Source organism: Pleurodeles waltl, chromosome 8, assembly GCF_031143425.1.
Source record: "Pleurodeles waltl isolate 20211129_DDA chromosome 8, aPleWal1.hap1.20221129, whole genome shotgun sequence".
In the NCBI taxonomy this organism is placed as follows: Eukaryota; Metazoa; Chordata; class Amphibia; order Caudata; family Salamandridae; genus Pleurodeles; species Pleurodeles waltl.
Window position 1 is genome coordinate 1,332,313,233 of NC_090447.1, and position 15,223 is coordinate 1,332,328,455.

General features: G+C 46.2%; 1 protein-coding gene across 1 annotated transcript in view; it reads left to right on the forward strand.

Moving 5' to 3' along the window:
• The window catches only part of CWF19L2 (CWF19 like cell cycle control factor 2), an 860,723-nt gene extending 846,373 nt beyond the window's left edge, over positions 1-14,350 (forward strand). The window contains exons 17-18 of the mRNA XM_069202341.1: positions 2,317-2,418; positions 13,216-14,350. Coding sequence (XP_069058442.1) covers positions 2,317-2,418; positions 13,216-13,353 — 240 coding nt within the window. The 3' untranslated portion in view covers positions 13,354-14,350. The remainder of the gene's footprint in view (positions 1-2,316; positions 2,419-13,215) is intronic.
• The last annotated feature ends 873 nt before the right edge of the window (positions 14,351-15,223 follow it).

Genomic DNA, 15,223 nt, shown 5'->3' on the forward strand with positions numbered 1-15,223 from the left:
CCAAAGAGCCCTGAGGCCCCCCAACTGCCCTTCCGCCAGGGGGTCCACCCTTTACACCAGTTAGACCCTCTGGATTTGTTTCAGACTCCAGACAGACGTTGGTACCAGTTCCCTCTGTGGCACACCAATCCATGCCAGAATGCAATCCACTGACACAGATTCCAGCACTGTTGACTCCAGATGCAATGGCCCACCTATTGTTCTTTCTGGCGCCACCTCAGCCATGTGCTGCTTTTACTGAGTTACAGAAATTTAGTCATCCTTCTTACTCTAATATGGTACCCTTACCCTCTGGTAGAGCTCAGGTCCGCTGTGGTTTGTTTGGCACAGATTCTAAAAAATGTGGCTATGATGCTGTTGGCGAGTTTGCACCGCCCTACCAAGATGATAATGTTCACAGGATTGGTTTCAACTCCGGGCCCTGCCACAGAGGACTATGGTTCCTATGCAGTGATGGTGTGGAGGATGGCAGAGGTTCTTGATCTTCAGCTTCCTGCTCAGGAAGTAATGGCCAATGTCTTAACTGAAGTTCTTTAGCATGGCCAAACCAATTTTGAGCCCCTGCTTTCCTTTAATGAGGTGCTTACAGATAAGCTTTTGAGGACTTTGGCTAAACCCCGTTCAGGTCTTCCTGTTAATCAGCAGGTTGCAAGGCACCATCGCCCAGACGGCCTAGATTTTGCCACCATGCAGCCTACTCTGAGAGCCTTGTGGTGCAGACCTCAGTCCACAAAATGTGCCTAAATTTCTTCTGACACAGAAACGTAAAGGACAGAAAAAGCGTATTTTCATCATCAATTTTGGCTGTTCGCTCAGTGAATGCCAGTTGCCTTTTAGGCTATATTCTTACACCTTCGTCTCAGTAGCCTAGGTATTGCCCATAGTCCCAGAAGAAACACATGCCTTCCTTTCTCAGGGCATGCAGTATTGTCATGATGTGGCAAAGTTCACCATTCACTGTGGACTGGATACCAGTGGTTCTCTTGGTGGAGCCATAAGCACCGTCAATGTGGTTCTTTGCAGGCATGTCTGGATGTGGTGCACTGCCTTTTCAGGAGCTGTCAAGACTAGTCTTGTTGACATGACATTTGATGGTTCCTGACTTTTTGGGGGTAAAGCTGATAGACCCTTGAACCACTTTGAAGGTAGTAGGGCCACAGCATGCTCAATGGGCCTGTCTGCTTCTTCCTACCAGCCGCATCACCAGTTTCACTGGCTCAGTGGCTGTGGTAGGGGTTTTCTGTTTTGTCAGCATGTACAGCCAGTGCAGCAATTCCATTCCCCTTTCTCCCCTCCTCCTTCCCCCCCCTCCCCTCATTCCCCCCCCCCCCCCTCACACACACACACACAATCAGCTTTTGTGGGCCTCTCTAAACCCACAGAACATGGGCAACAGGGACAGCATGCAGCTGAATCTTCTACCCCTCCAGCTGCCACAGCCCACAGCCCCACACCACTCTAGCACACCCAAGACAGCATTCTGCCACCATGTTGGAGGTAGGATCTGTCATTTTCTGCCAGGTTGGCAAGCAATAACTTCAGACAACTCAGTCCTGCAAATTGTTCAGCAGGATTGTGCCTTACCATTCCTGTGTACCCCACTGCACCTCCCTCCATCCTCAGACCAGCTGATGGAGAACCATATGTACCTTTCACAATAGGAAATGCAGGCCCTTTTGACCAAAGGAGCCAGATAGAGGGTTTTGATGCTAGATGTTGATCATGGTTCTTATTCCCGCTACTAGTTGATACTGAAGATGAACAGAAGCCTCCGTCCCATTTTACCCTGGAGTCTGAACGATAGCTTGATCTGCTGAACACTTATTTCCACAGCCACGTCCTGCAGACCCACAGGTATTATCTGTAGTTCACGGTGGGTCAGGAGCATTTTCAGTTCACTCTGCTCCCCATTGGTCTCACCAGAGCCCCATGGGTGTTCACAAAAATGATGGTGAAGGTCACAGCTCATCTTCAGAGGTCGGGGTTCCAGTCTTCGTCTACCACGAAGACTGTTTTTTGAAAGTGAGTTTGCCCTAGGCAGTCGTCACAACCTCCAGACGATAGTGAACCTGCTAACATTTTGGGGGTTCACACCACCTGAAGAGATCGGACATTATTATTGACCACACAATGCGGAGACTGCTTAACAGGTAAGCCAGGAGACAATCCTTTTTATAGAATTATGTTAGAATGAATAGTAGGGGAGGAATTGTAAGTTTGAAAGGGATAGGGGTACAAAGCATGGCTGGGGAAAAAGGCTAGCAAGAGAGTTTGATATTGACTAAACATTAATGTTTTTGTTTTTTTCTGTTGTAGGTTCCTAAAGGCTTGCCATACTTTTGTGTGGACTTTGGTCTTCAAGGCGGCTTTGCACACATTATTGAAGATCGGCATAAGTTCCCTCATTATTTTGGCAAGGTACTAACATTTGGTTACTCTGGGTTGCTACCTTTAAGCGATGCTAATTATTCAGCTGATAGAGAGCAGAACCACGGAAAATCGATGGATGAGTGCATTATCAGCTTTGTGTTTTGATTAGTTCATGTCTTTATCAGCTCATAGCATGCGTATATGAAAATCATGTGTGTACCGTAGGGCAGTGTGTATTTCTTTTAGTCCTATTTAAAATTCAGAAGTGTGAGCGTTATGGTTCAGACATTCTGCACACTTGTATGTCATTATTTGTAAGTGATTTGATGCTCTTCAATTGAACAAATGCTTTGGAAACGGAAACTGCCTTCATAGAGCTACATGTAACTTATTTTGCTTATTACTGCATGTTCTGCATTAACTACTCCCTGTTCTGCATTAACTACTCCCTGTTCATTCACATGAATCTAGTTTTAAGAATAGCTATATACATTCTATGTATTTAAATTAGGAATTACGTAATTTGCGTCATTTTAATGCAACTGGAAATCGAATGTCCTGTGAACATGTTATGGCAAAGACCAATGTTTTTTTTTCCTGATACTGCTACTAGAGGCTCTTGATGAAGAAGAAATTGTTCATGGACCCGAGGAGTCAGAGGTAGTTTATTGTGCAAGTGGGTTCCTTAACCACTCAATGATACACACCCACCTTCTGTAATGTTTTTGTAAAGACTCACCCCCGAAACCGACCGCCCCCCCTCAACCCCCCCCAACCCGGATGCTCTTGCACGCGCGCACCCAGACAGCCGTTTTGGAATGGGTATAATGCACTTTAAAGATGGCTGCCCGTGCAGGGGCACATGCATACAAGCAAGGAAAGCAATTTTGGAATACATTAAAAGCCCATATCAAAAGATAGTGGCTTTAAGAAGTGTATGTGCTGGATGTGGCACACTGCATCATCGGCTAACTCCTAATAGAAGTATCTGGGGAGCTGCCTGGCCCTTGCAAACTTAAAATAAAGTTTGAAAAAATCTTTTGAAAAGAAGCTCACAAGTTCCTGGCATTGAAAGGGACTCATTTCTTTGTGGTTGGGAGAATGCCATCACTTACACAGAAAGTTGCCACTGGCTTAAGTGGGCTCAACCTCTGCCCAAGGTTAGTCCTATGGTGGACAGAACCAAAATGTAAATCACAGTTGAACAACCCAGTGGATGAAGAGGACTGCGAGAAAGCTTCTATATTTAATGATAGTGTACATATACTTTTTCATGCAACCAAAAGGTCTTTGCTAACGCCCGAACTAAAAAAAAAAAAAAATTAGGTTCGAACAAGAAAATAGTACAGTGGCTTGAGAGGCGGCTCAGCGAAAAAAAGTTTTTAGGGGATGGAAGTTGTTTGCTTTTCCAATCCCAATCCCCCACTCATTTCTTCTCATAGAGAAAAACTCAAAGATATGAAACTGAGGGGCACGAGGGCGGTTTCCCACTATGTGGAAGAAAAAGAAGTTAACACACGCCCTAAGCAGAGAAATTACTGTGGAGAACGCAGTGGCAGAGAAGAAGAAACTATGAGGTTACCGACGGATCTACATATCCAGATTACCAGAGCACTGCTCTGTGAAATATTTATAACAATCACACTTGACAGACACCCTAAAATCACATCGTTCCTGTACACAATCTAAACGTTTTTGAGGATGAATACCGGCAGCCTAACCTCAAGGGATTGTGGTTTTCTTTTACTATTTCTTGACAGTCTTGGCGAACTTGAAATAACTGAGTGGACGTTTACACGAGCAGCACAAAAGGTACCCAGAGTATTCTAAGTAATAAATGGGCACCCTTGGCCCATTAGCTTTTCAAAATATGTCTAGAGTCCTTAGTCATACATCAAAAAGATAGCAATCCGCCAGGTACATTGTAACTCAGAGGAAATAAAAGATGTGTTTTTCCAATTATAGTACAACTATCGCTATGATGCAAGTAACCAGTTGTTCATTTTAAAATGGTTCCCATTACTTTAAAATGTAAGGTCAGAAGCAAAAATGGCACGATATTCTGTTCATGGACATCTAATTGTTGCCTTAGTCAGTCCAGCAAATGCAAATAAGAAAGGAACGGGGCACCCATTCTCATAGAAGCATCTTCACCAGACCTTTGAGTATTCAATACTTGCACTATTGACTGATGTCACTGAGAGGTCGTCTTGCTTTGGTTAAATGCAGTTTCGAACCTATTAGATAGCTTTTTATGCAGATGGATTTCTGTAAGAAATACGGTCAAATAAACACCAACAAGTCGTTCAGAGAAGCACATGGGGACAAAGGTAATCAAGTCAGGATGAGAGTCTCACAATTAAACTGTATGTGCCTTGGCTATGTTTAAACAAACCAAAGTGAGCATTTGCATGTCTGCATCACAGAAGGGACTGAAGTCCTCAGCATGGCGGTGTCAATGCTGTGCCACACTACCCATTTAGATGCTGGACAGCCCTGTGTGTTTTCTTCGAGTGAGCTCCACAGTCTCGTGAGCCTGTTGGATGTTCGCTTTTAATGTACATCTTTGTCGACATCACAGTTGTATTCTAATACCAGGGGACACCCAAACTGAACCCCTGCTGTATGATATTAGTTCTTGACCTCTCAATCGGGGCTAAGCTATAACTGGTAGATATGCTGCATGCTTATAGTCAGGGACACATGCCGTTTTACTTGTACTCGTGTGGGAGGCTGCCTACTGGGTCTCCCATGGAAAAAGTCTGACAGTCCTATGACCTATGCCTTTATCGTGTCTGGAACACGTATAAGGGGCATTCTGTAGTGTACTGGCCTGTATTTTGTTTGTGGGCTACACAAGATGACGTCCTATTTTGTGCTCCTTTGGCAAAGTCCATCCCCTAGACAATCAGCCTTTATATGCGCATTCTTCTCCTCCTTCCCGGAACCGGTGTTTCTTGTGCGTTGGGGCCATACCCAGCCAATCCCCATCTGCATTAACTTATCTTTCCCCTGCCGAAGGGAGCCCCACCCCTTCCCCGTTTGCTGCGTTGTGGCAATACCCCATATCAGTGACTCCGGACATTAAACAAATACACACAGTACCTAAGCCAGCCCAAAAAAATATAATTGTTTACATTGTACGTGAAACCATCAAATTTGGTCAGTACATAGTATTGCTTAGAAGCTTACCTAGGACTGCATGATCCTTGCAACTTTAAAAAAAAACTTTGACTGGGTCTGGCTCTCTCAAAGGAGAATAGATATTAGCCCCCTCAGCCAGTACTTCATCCTACTTCAATAGTTCATTGACCGAACATGAAGGAGATTTGTACACCCTACAAGAGGGTAAAACAGTTGGAGACTGTGAGGTCAGAATTGCAACCACTGCAATTTTGCCTTTCTCCATCCAGATTGGCCACAACTCGGAGAAGCCTCTGGAATAGCCTTGCTGCCTAACTGAGGAGAGAAGAAAGAGCTACCTTCCTGCACAAGAAGCTTGGCTGTGCCTGATGGAAGGAAAGAGAGCCCTAAGTCCAGCTGATTGGAAGGACCATCATAAGGTCATTTCAAGGCATAACACTGCCCAGGAGCCGCAAGGTCACCACAGCCCAGGAGAAGCAAGGGAGACATCCAGCTGCTCCATTGATTTCTCATGCCTGGAAGGGTGAGCCTGCATTGTTGAACCTCTCTCTGATCCATGGGATTCCTCTTCTTATCTTTGTCACCACACAGTGAGCATGCAGGACTCATATAAATCTTTAATCCCACCCAGGGTACCACAAAATAGTGGTTCTTCACTCCATACTCCATTGGTGTATGAGGTTGTCCTCAATATGGAAGCTTATGAACCATTAATTTGATAGAGACATCTAGTTTGCAGATTCCTTACCTTAAAATTTCAACAGGTGTCAGTCTGGATTCAGAGATTTTTCTCGAGCAGTACCCCTGCATGTCGTTAGGTGGCGTCTGTAGGAAAATACCCTCTTTTTGGCATGGTTACCCTCACTTTTTGCCTGCTGTCAGTGTGCTTTGACTGTGTTCTCTAGGATCCTGCTAACCAGGACCCCAGTGACTGTTCTCTCCCCCCTAAATTTGGCTGCTTAGGACTTAGCACAACCCCACAATTGGCATACTGGTGCCCCCATGTAAGTCCCAAGTATATAGTACCTAGGCACCCAGGGCATTGGGGCACCAAGGGTCCCCCATGGGCTACAGCATGTATTATGCCACCCATGGGAACCCATGCAAAATGTGTCTGCAGGCCCACCATTGCAGCCTGTGTGAAAAGGTGCATGCACCCTTTCACTTCAGGTCACTGCACCAGGTCACTGGACGCCTCCCTTATGGCAGGCCCTCCTAGCCCAGAGGGCAGGGGGCTAGTAGCTGTGTGTATGGGCACCCCGACATGAGACGAGGTACCCCTATGAACTCCTGCTCCATTTTCCTGGACTTCGTAAGTGCAGGAAAGCCATTTTACTCGTCTGCTGGACACAGGTCATCTGTGTCCAGTTACATAATGGTAACTCCGAACCTGGGCATGTTTGGTATCCAACATGTTAGAATCTTACCCCAATATATTGTTGCCAGTATTTGTTGTATAATTCCATGCACTCTGGGGTTCATCAGAGGACCCCCAGCATTGCTCCTACCAGTCTTCTGGGGTTCTCCAGGCAGCCCGCGCTGCTGCCACCCAACAGACAGGTTTCTGCCCTCCTGCTGCTTAGCTTTCTCAAGCATAGGAAGGCAGAACAAAGGATTTCCTTTGGGACAGGGCGGCAACACCCTCTCCCTTTGGAAATTGGTGTGACATGGCTTAGGAGGGGTAGCCTCCCCAAGCCACCGGTATGCTTTGAAGGGCAGATTTGGTGCCCTTCTTGCATAAACCGGTTTGCACCAGTCCAGGGACCCCCGATTTCTGCTCTGGCATGAAACTGGACAATGGAAAGGAGAATCACGACTCCCCTGTCCATCAGCACCCCAGGGGTGGTGCCCAGAGATCCTCCAGGTGGCCGCTTTATTCTGCCATCTTAAATCCATGGTGGGCAAAGGCCTCCTGGAGCATCTGAGTGGCCAGGTCAGGCAGATAACGTCACAGCCCCCTCCTGATAGTTGGTCAATCTGCTAGGTGAGACCCCATGGACTGGTATACAGACCTGGGTGAAGCCAGTGGACTGGACACCTCACCAGATACTGGTATGCTCTCTTCCCCCTACCGTGGCTACCGCAGGATGGAGCTTCATATTCTGTGGTGGTGCGTAGAGCAGCCGAGGTCCTAGACCTTGAGCTGCCTTCAGTGGCATCAGGACTAACTTAGTGATAGAGGTCCTTCAGCCTGGGGCTTCATCCTCTGAACCCCTGCTTCCCTTTAGTGAATCCCTTAAGGATGTCCTACTGGGTACCTGGTCCAAACCCAGCAAAGAGTCTTCTGCGAACAGGACAATTGCCAGCCACCATCGCCCAGCACCGGGTGACCCAGGTTTCCAGATGCAACACCACACCCCTGAGAGCTTGGTCATCCAAGCCTTCACCTCCCAAGGCGCGTTCCCTTCCTCACCCCCGGATAGGGAGTCCACGAGGCTGGATACGCTTGGGAAGAAGAGTGTTCTTCCACCAGCCTGACATTGCGGTCAATCAACACTGCATGCCTTATGTGCTGTTATTCCTACACGCTGTGCGATGGGCCGGGTGTTGTACTTTCCCAAGCAGTTGCTGATGGGAGAGAGACAGCACAGTTCATGATCCAATGTGGACTGGGCATGACACTCATTGGGCAGAGCGGATGCATCAACAGTAACCACTAGGTGTCACGTCTAGTTAAGGACATCTGGCTTTTCAGGGGATGTCCAAGCCAATCTTATGGACATGCCCTTTAATAGCACCCGTCTCTTCGGAGAGAAAGCAGACTCAGCACTCGAACGCTTCAAGGATTCTCGTTCTACAATCAGGTCCTTGGACCATGCAGTGGCCCCTCCTTCCCCTCATTCTGCTTTTCACCCATTTTGTGGCTACAGAAGGGGTGCCCAGCCATGTCCCTTCCCCTCTAGCCACCGTGCAGTGCATGCTGCCCAGTCTCTGCGTGGCTGGGGACGTGGTATCCACAGTCCTCAAGGATCAGGTACTTACTTGTCTGCCCACTCCACACACCCCCCTTACCCTGCCTCCAAACATTCCTAGTCTGACAATGCCTCACTGTGGACCAATCGAGGGCAGGATCTGCCATTACTGGCTCCGCTGGCAGTCCGTCACATGAGATAGGTGGGTTTTGCAGCTTGTCTAAAGGGCCACTCCCTCCACTTTGAAACTACTCCTTCATCCATGCCACCATCCTACGATCGGATGACGGAGGATCACTTGTCACTTCTCTGAGAGGAAGTTATGGCTGCCTTGGCCAAAGGAGTCCTAGAGAAGTGTCCCTGTGCCAGAAGTAGGTTGTGGCTGTTATTCTCTCTACTTTCTGAGGCCCAATAAGGACAAGGGCCTCCGCCCTATCCTAGACCTTCGGTCCCTCAATCTTTCTCAAGAAGGAAAAATGTAAAATGCTCACTCTGGCTTAGGTTCTGTCTGACCTGACTAAGGAGACTGGATGTTAGCATTGGACTTGCAGGACTCATAATTCCATATCCCCGTCCTGCCTGCCCACAGACGTTACTTGCAGTTCACGGTAGGCCACAAGCACTTTCAGTACACCGTGCTTATTTATGGCCTTACCAGTGCCCTCAGGAGTTCACCAAGGTGATGGTGGTGGTTGCAGCTCATCTGCACAGTTCAGGTATTTCAGTCTTCCCCTATCTCGACAACTGGCTGTTGAAGGCGGGCTCGCCCCAGGCTGTCGTTTCCCACCTCCACACTGCAGTGGACCTCCTACATTCGCTGGGGTTCACTATAAATGTGCCAAAGTCTCACCTTACTCCCGCTCAGATGCTCCCTTTCATCTAAGCTGTTCTAGACACAGTGCAGTTTCAGCTTTTCCTCCTGAGCGACAAGTCCAGGATAGTCATGCTATGACACCAATGTTTCAGCCTCTATCCTGAATTTTGGTGAGAATGACTCTGAGGCAGCTGGGCTTCATGACCTCCTGCATCCTTGATGGTGACACATGCCCAATTGCACATGTGGGCTCTGCAGTGGAACATGAAGTTCTAGTAAACTTAGCATCAGGGGAAATCTCTCCCACATGGTTCAGATCTCAGAGGGAACTGCAGTGGTGGTTAACGAACTACAGTTGGGTCAGAGGCAGATCCAGCTCCCTTCCCCAACCAGATCTGACAGTAGTGACTGATGCGTCACTCCTGGGAGAGGCTGAAATCAGAGGCCACTGGTCTCCAATGGAGTCAGCACTCCACATCAGTCTGTTGGAGCTCCGGTCGATCAGGCTAGCATTGAAAGCATTTCTTCCCTCTCTCAAAGGAAAAGTAGTGCAGGTGTTCACAAACAATACCACCGCAATGTGGTACTGCAACAAACAGGGCAGCGTGGGGTCGTGGCTGGAACAACAGGGCAATTCCGTGGTGGTTCAACATCTGACGGGTTCTCTGAATGTCAGAGTGGATAAACTCAGCCAACAATGCTCAGTCTGTCACAAATGGCAGCTCTACCCGGAAGGTGTTGCAAGGTCTCTTTTAGCAAATGGGGAGAGCCTTCGTTCGATCTGTTCGCCTCCACAGAGAACGCACAATGTCAATTGAGCGTTAGAGTTTCCAAGGCAGCAATCGCACAGCAATGCTTTCCGTCTCAATGGAAACTGAAGCCTACTGTTTGCCTTTCCTCCCATACCACTTCTACCCAGAGTTCTTAAGATCAAGAATGACCGGGCCCAAGTAATCCTTGTAGCTCCGGACTGGGCACCAAGAGTCTGGTATCCTGAGCTACTGAGCATGGCTATCAGTCCTCAGATCAGACTCCCCCTTCGGTAGGATCTTCTGTTGCACCCAAACCTGTCCAGTCTCCACCTTTTTGCTTGGAGATTGAGGAGTGGCAGTTGACAGATTTTGGCCTTCTGTCTGAATTCTGTAATGTAATTTTGGCAGTCAGGTGTCCCTCTACCAAAATGGTATATACCTGTCATTGGAAGACATTTGTGGCACAGTGCACAGACAAGTCTGTTGACCCCCTTTCTGCCCCTCTCTCTGCTGTTCTATTGTTTATTTTTCTTAAGCCCATCAAGGCTCTGCTATGGGCACTCTCAAAGTTTTATTTGTCTGCAATCTCTGCTTTTTTAAGGTTTCCTGATCAGCCTTCTTTGTTTAAATCCCCTACTGTAAATAGGTTCCTTAAAGGCAGGCATTGTCATCTAAACCACCCTACCTTTCCATTTATCCTGGTAAAGTAGTGCTTCGCACTAGGGCCTTCTTTTTGCCAAAAGTGGTTGCACTATTCCATGGAGGCCAATCTATCACCTTGCCTACTTTTAACCCCCTCCCCACCCCTACATCCTTCTAAGGAACAGGAGAGACTCCACTGCCTGGACACAAAAAGAGCATACCAAAGAGTTCTGGGTGGATGATCAACTCTTTCTTGGTTATGTGGGTGTGAAGAAAGGTTGGCCAGTGCAGAGGAGAACCATCTCCAGATGGGTCATACTCTGCATTAAAATGTCCTATGCACTGGCTAAGAAGCAAGCTCCTGAAGGTTTGCATGCTCATTCTACCAGAGCTAAAGCTGCAACCACTGCGTTAGCACGCAGAGTTCCAGGCCTTAATATCTGTAAGGCGGCAACATGGGCATCTCCGCACACGTTTACCAAACACTACTGCTTGGACATCCAGGTCCGTAGGGACGGGCACTTTGCCCGTTCAGGCCTGCAGGACTTTCTAGTATGATCTTAGTTTGCAGACCCACCTCCGGGGATGGTATTGCTTGGGTATCTATTCTGCGGCGAGGAATCTGCCACTAGATGTCTCTATCACATGGACAAGATTCCTTACCGACCCACCCATCCTCTCCGCTCTGCAAACTGATTTCTAGGGAAAGGGACTCCCTTTCAGGGTCCTAGTTTGGCGCACCAGTGGTCATTGCTTTTCATGGCTCTGCGCTTCTGGTGTGGAAAGTCTTGAAAAGAAACTGACATCAGCGCACTGAGGTGGTGCCTATATAGGACCCGTGATGTCATATCTGGCGTGGCTGACAACGGATGCTTAGCTGATTGATGCCACCTAGCAGCTCGCAAGGTTACTGCTCGAAAAAAATCTACGGATCCAGACTGAAGCCTGGGTTAATTCTAAGATAAGGAATCTGCAAATATAGATAGTGTCTCTACCGGATAAGGAGTTGCCAAAGATAAGCAACTTGTCCTCCTAACCAGTACTGTTTTGGAGATATAGGTGGTAAAACTAGTGTCCCAGCTCACTGTAAAACCATGACCACAAGCTACTGATATATAGGACCCTCCTCTAAAAGGCACCCAAAGGATGAATAATGGGAACTAGTCTCCTATTTTGCCATCTGTGCCATTTCAAATGAATATACTCCAGTTTGGCCTCAAATTGGACTCTGAATTCCAGAACTCGATTGAGCCCCTTTACCCAGGTCATTAGTGGCTAGTAGCTACCATGTTACCCATGTGTACATGGCGAGCAGCTTAGGCTTTCTTGTGGGTTGCCACCTAGTTGTTTGGGTGATGGGTTTTTGGTGCAGGCTTGTTTTTAGATGTCCTCCCCATTTAATTTGTGAACCTGGACTATTTTCAGAAGAGAGAGTTTTTATTCAAAGTACCCTTGGCTACTGCAGACCGTTACTTCAAAGTGAAGCCTGGGTATCCCTTCCCTATTGTATTCCATCCATTATAACCAGATCTTACTAAGAGACACACACCTTTCCCATGAAACTCAAAGCATTCTCCACAAGATAACATTGGCCTTAGGGCTAAGTATTCAACTAAATTCTAGCAGCTAGAGCGAGGGAGCAATAAAGACATGGGACTTGTAACTTGAGTCAGAAGATGCCAGGACCCTCTGGTGTTTCTTATATATCAGATTGTTTAACTATACTATTTTTTTTATTATTAGTCATTTTAGTTTGTATAAATGAAAGTCTTATCTGGACAGTGCAATGAAGAAGTGTTATCGCTGTGCTTTGCTGTAATGAGTTTCTAGCCATGTATACCTTATGGGGTAAGCTTTGACTACTGTCCACCCCTGCCCTGAGAGAGTCAAGTGCCTAAAGAGAGTCTCTTATTTATCCAGTCGGTAGTGCAGCAGTATTGTCCCGCTGGGACTTCGGGAGTAAATATCATAACCCCTAAAAGTTAATACCCACTAAGTGCCTGGCATTTATAATATCACTGCACAGCCTTAAATAGTTTGACACCTTTGATGAAGATGGCAGGAATACCATCTAGTGGCAACCCTTGTTAAAGAACTGAGTGCGTGTGGAAGTGGTATTGTGCCCCGCAGTGCTGTCTTTTCAGAGCATGTACTGTACCTTTAAGTGTATATTCTGTAATAGGGAGTGAGTGGGTGCACTCTGCACATAGTTCATATACTTTAAAAATCTGTAATGCTTATACTGTACGTTTCATACGCTAATGGACAGGGAATGCCTATACTGTAAGCCTGATTCACATACTTCTGTAGACAGGAAATGCATGCGTCTTCTGTTGCATTGACAATTAACAGGAACGAAATTCAAGATTTAGTATTCTCATTCCTAGGTGCCCAGCCTGTTTCTTTTCAAGTTTGAGTGGTTTATGAAAGTTGCATTGCACACAAACTGCGGGCTTTCGCCTGTCCATCCATCTTGTCACAAATTCTCCCACAAAAGTGTTCCTATCTCATTGTTCGATGAAAGCCGTGTATCCCGTGCATTCGTGTTTTACAAACATCCTATATTGTTTTCTTTTTCAAGGAAATCATTGGTGGCATGCTGGACCTGGAGCCAAGAGTGTGGAGGAAGGCGGTGAGAGAAAACTTTGACGACCAGAGGAAGAAGGTGCTGCAGTTCGCCCAGTGGTGGAAACCTTATGATTTCACTAAAGAATCCTGAATGTAGGGAGTTTCTCTCCCTACGGTGACTGGCATGGCGTGTGCAGAGACACTGTAGGGGGCTCAAGCTCGAGATGTTGAGGATGTGTGCATAGCCTATTATGGCACAGCGAACTGATCCTGAACATACGGTTTCCTACGGTCCCAGTGACTCTAGCTATCATTTGAAGCACACGCATTGTGAAACAGACCTGTGCACTATAAGTCTTATTTAATTTTTGTTGTGCAATATCTGGCCTAATCTTCTGAAAGCTCAACCTATTTGCTGATTTCCAAATATGACGAAACCATTCGGTGTTATGGCCTCTTTTGCATTCACCCTACAAAATCACCATTGCTGTGGTGCAATAACTAAATGTGCTGAATGTACTCTGCGAGTAACTTCGTTTTCGCTGAAGTATCCCTCATTGTTTTTGTCTCGTAAGAACTTGTTACGGATCACGTTTGGGAACCCTCCCCTCTTTACCTTAAAAAGTGAAAATGGTAATAGGCTTGTCAACAATTACGCACAGCCGGTTCAGTAATGGCTCGAGAACATGACACGCGAGCCAACCAATGGTCAATGTTGTTTTACATGCGATTTTACTAATACTTTTATTTCAGATACCTTTGATTAAAGCCGCTCTTTGCACTGTGCTTGGCAGAAATATCAACCTGCAAAGTTCTGGATTGAATGCAATGGCTTTTTTTTAATTAAAAACACATATGTTTTCTAGTGAAAATCCAGAACAGAGGGAGAGGAACTTTTTAAAATGTTGTTTATATATTTTTAGATACATTGTAGCCTACCACATTTTGGTTGTAGATCAGTACTTTTATTTGACAACACTCATGTGTGTTCTTGGAAAATGTATTGAAGCAGCACACTGCTGCTCATTCCTAATGTCTACTGCTTTGAGTGGTAATGGCATCTGTAGTGTCATTGGATTTAAAATGTATGCTACCGAAAATTGAGTAAAATTGGAGAACTGAAATAGAAATAAATGAAAGAAACAGGCTATTTTTGTACTGATTTTATTACGGAAAGAGTGCCTCAGTATCGCAAATAATGCAGTGTGGATCCTAAAGACCAGGAGATGCATAGTAACCTGTACCACCAAACTCTAATTAAGCCGCTAATCAAAATTAATGACCTCAAGAGCCACACATTAAGCTGCTCCCAGAGAACTGCTAGCACAAGGGGAATAATTTAAGCACTGCTGATGCGGCAAGTTGTTCTACTAAGATGCAAAGAAAAAACAAAACGGTGAATTACTCTGCATATTCTTGCTTAGAACATTATTCAAGGCCTGAAAGCACATATCTACACAGCGGAGAAAAGCAGTATATGACTCAACATAGGTTTGGGTTTTTGGCGAAAAGCAGTATATTACATAACATTAAGGGTTTTATATGTTTACCAACAAAAACGTTATTCGAGCTCTGTAGAGTTGGCAGCGCTAAACTGTTACCTATTCTCTGATTTCAGATGACTGTACATTCAGTCCACCACAACAATGCACGCCTCTGAACGTGAAATCCCAAGCTAATACCATTCTGTTACTGCGTCTGCCAAACTATTGGCCGAGCAGAGAACCATACAAGTACCGCCCCTGCACACTGACATCAGTTCCTTCCTTTTTAGGCTTTTCACCACAAATCCAGAGTTCCACTTCCAACTTTGTCCACTGAATGTGAACTTCTAAATTACTTTCAACGGTGTGCTAAGGGAGTTGTCTTCCCCCAAAGTAACAGTATTCAAACCATGCTGAGTCTACAGGAAACAGATCCCGGTCACAGACTCGTTAAGTGTATTTGTGGTGCTTCGGCTCCGGTCATGAATTGAAGTTGTGCATAAGTGAGCCCTCATGCACCCATATGTGATCTGAGAG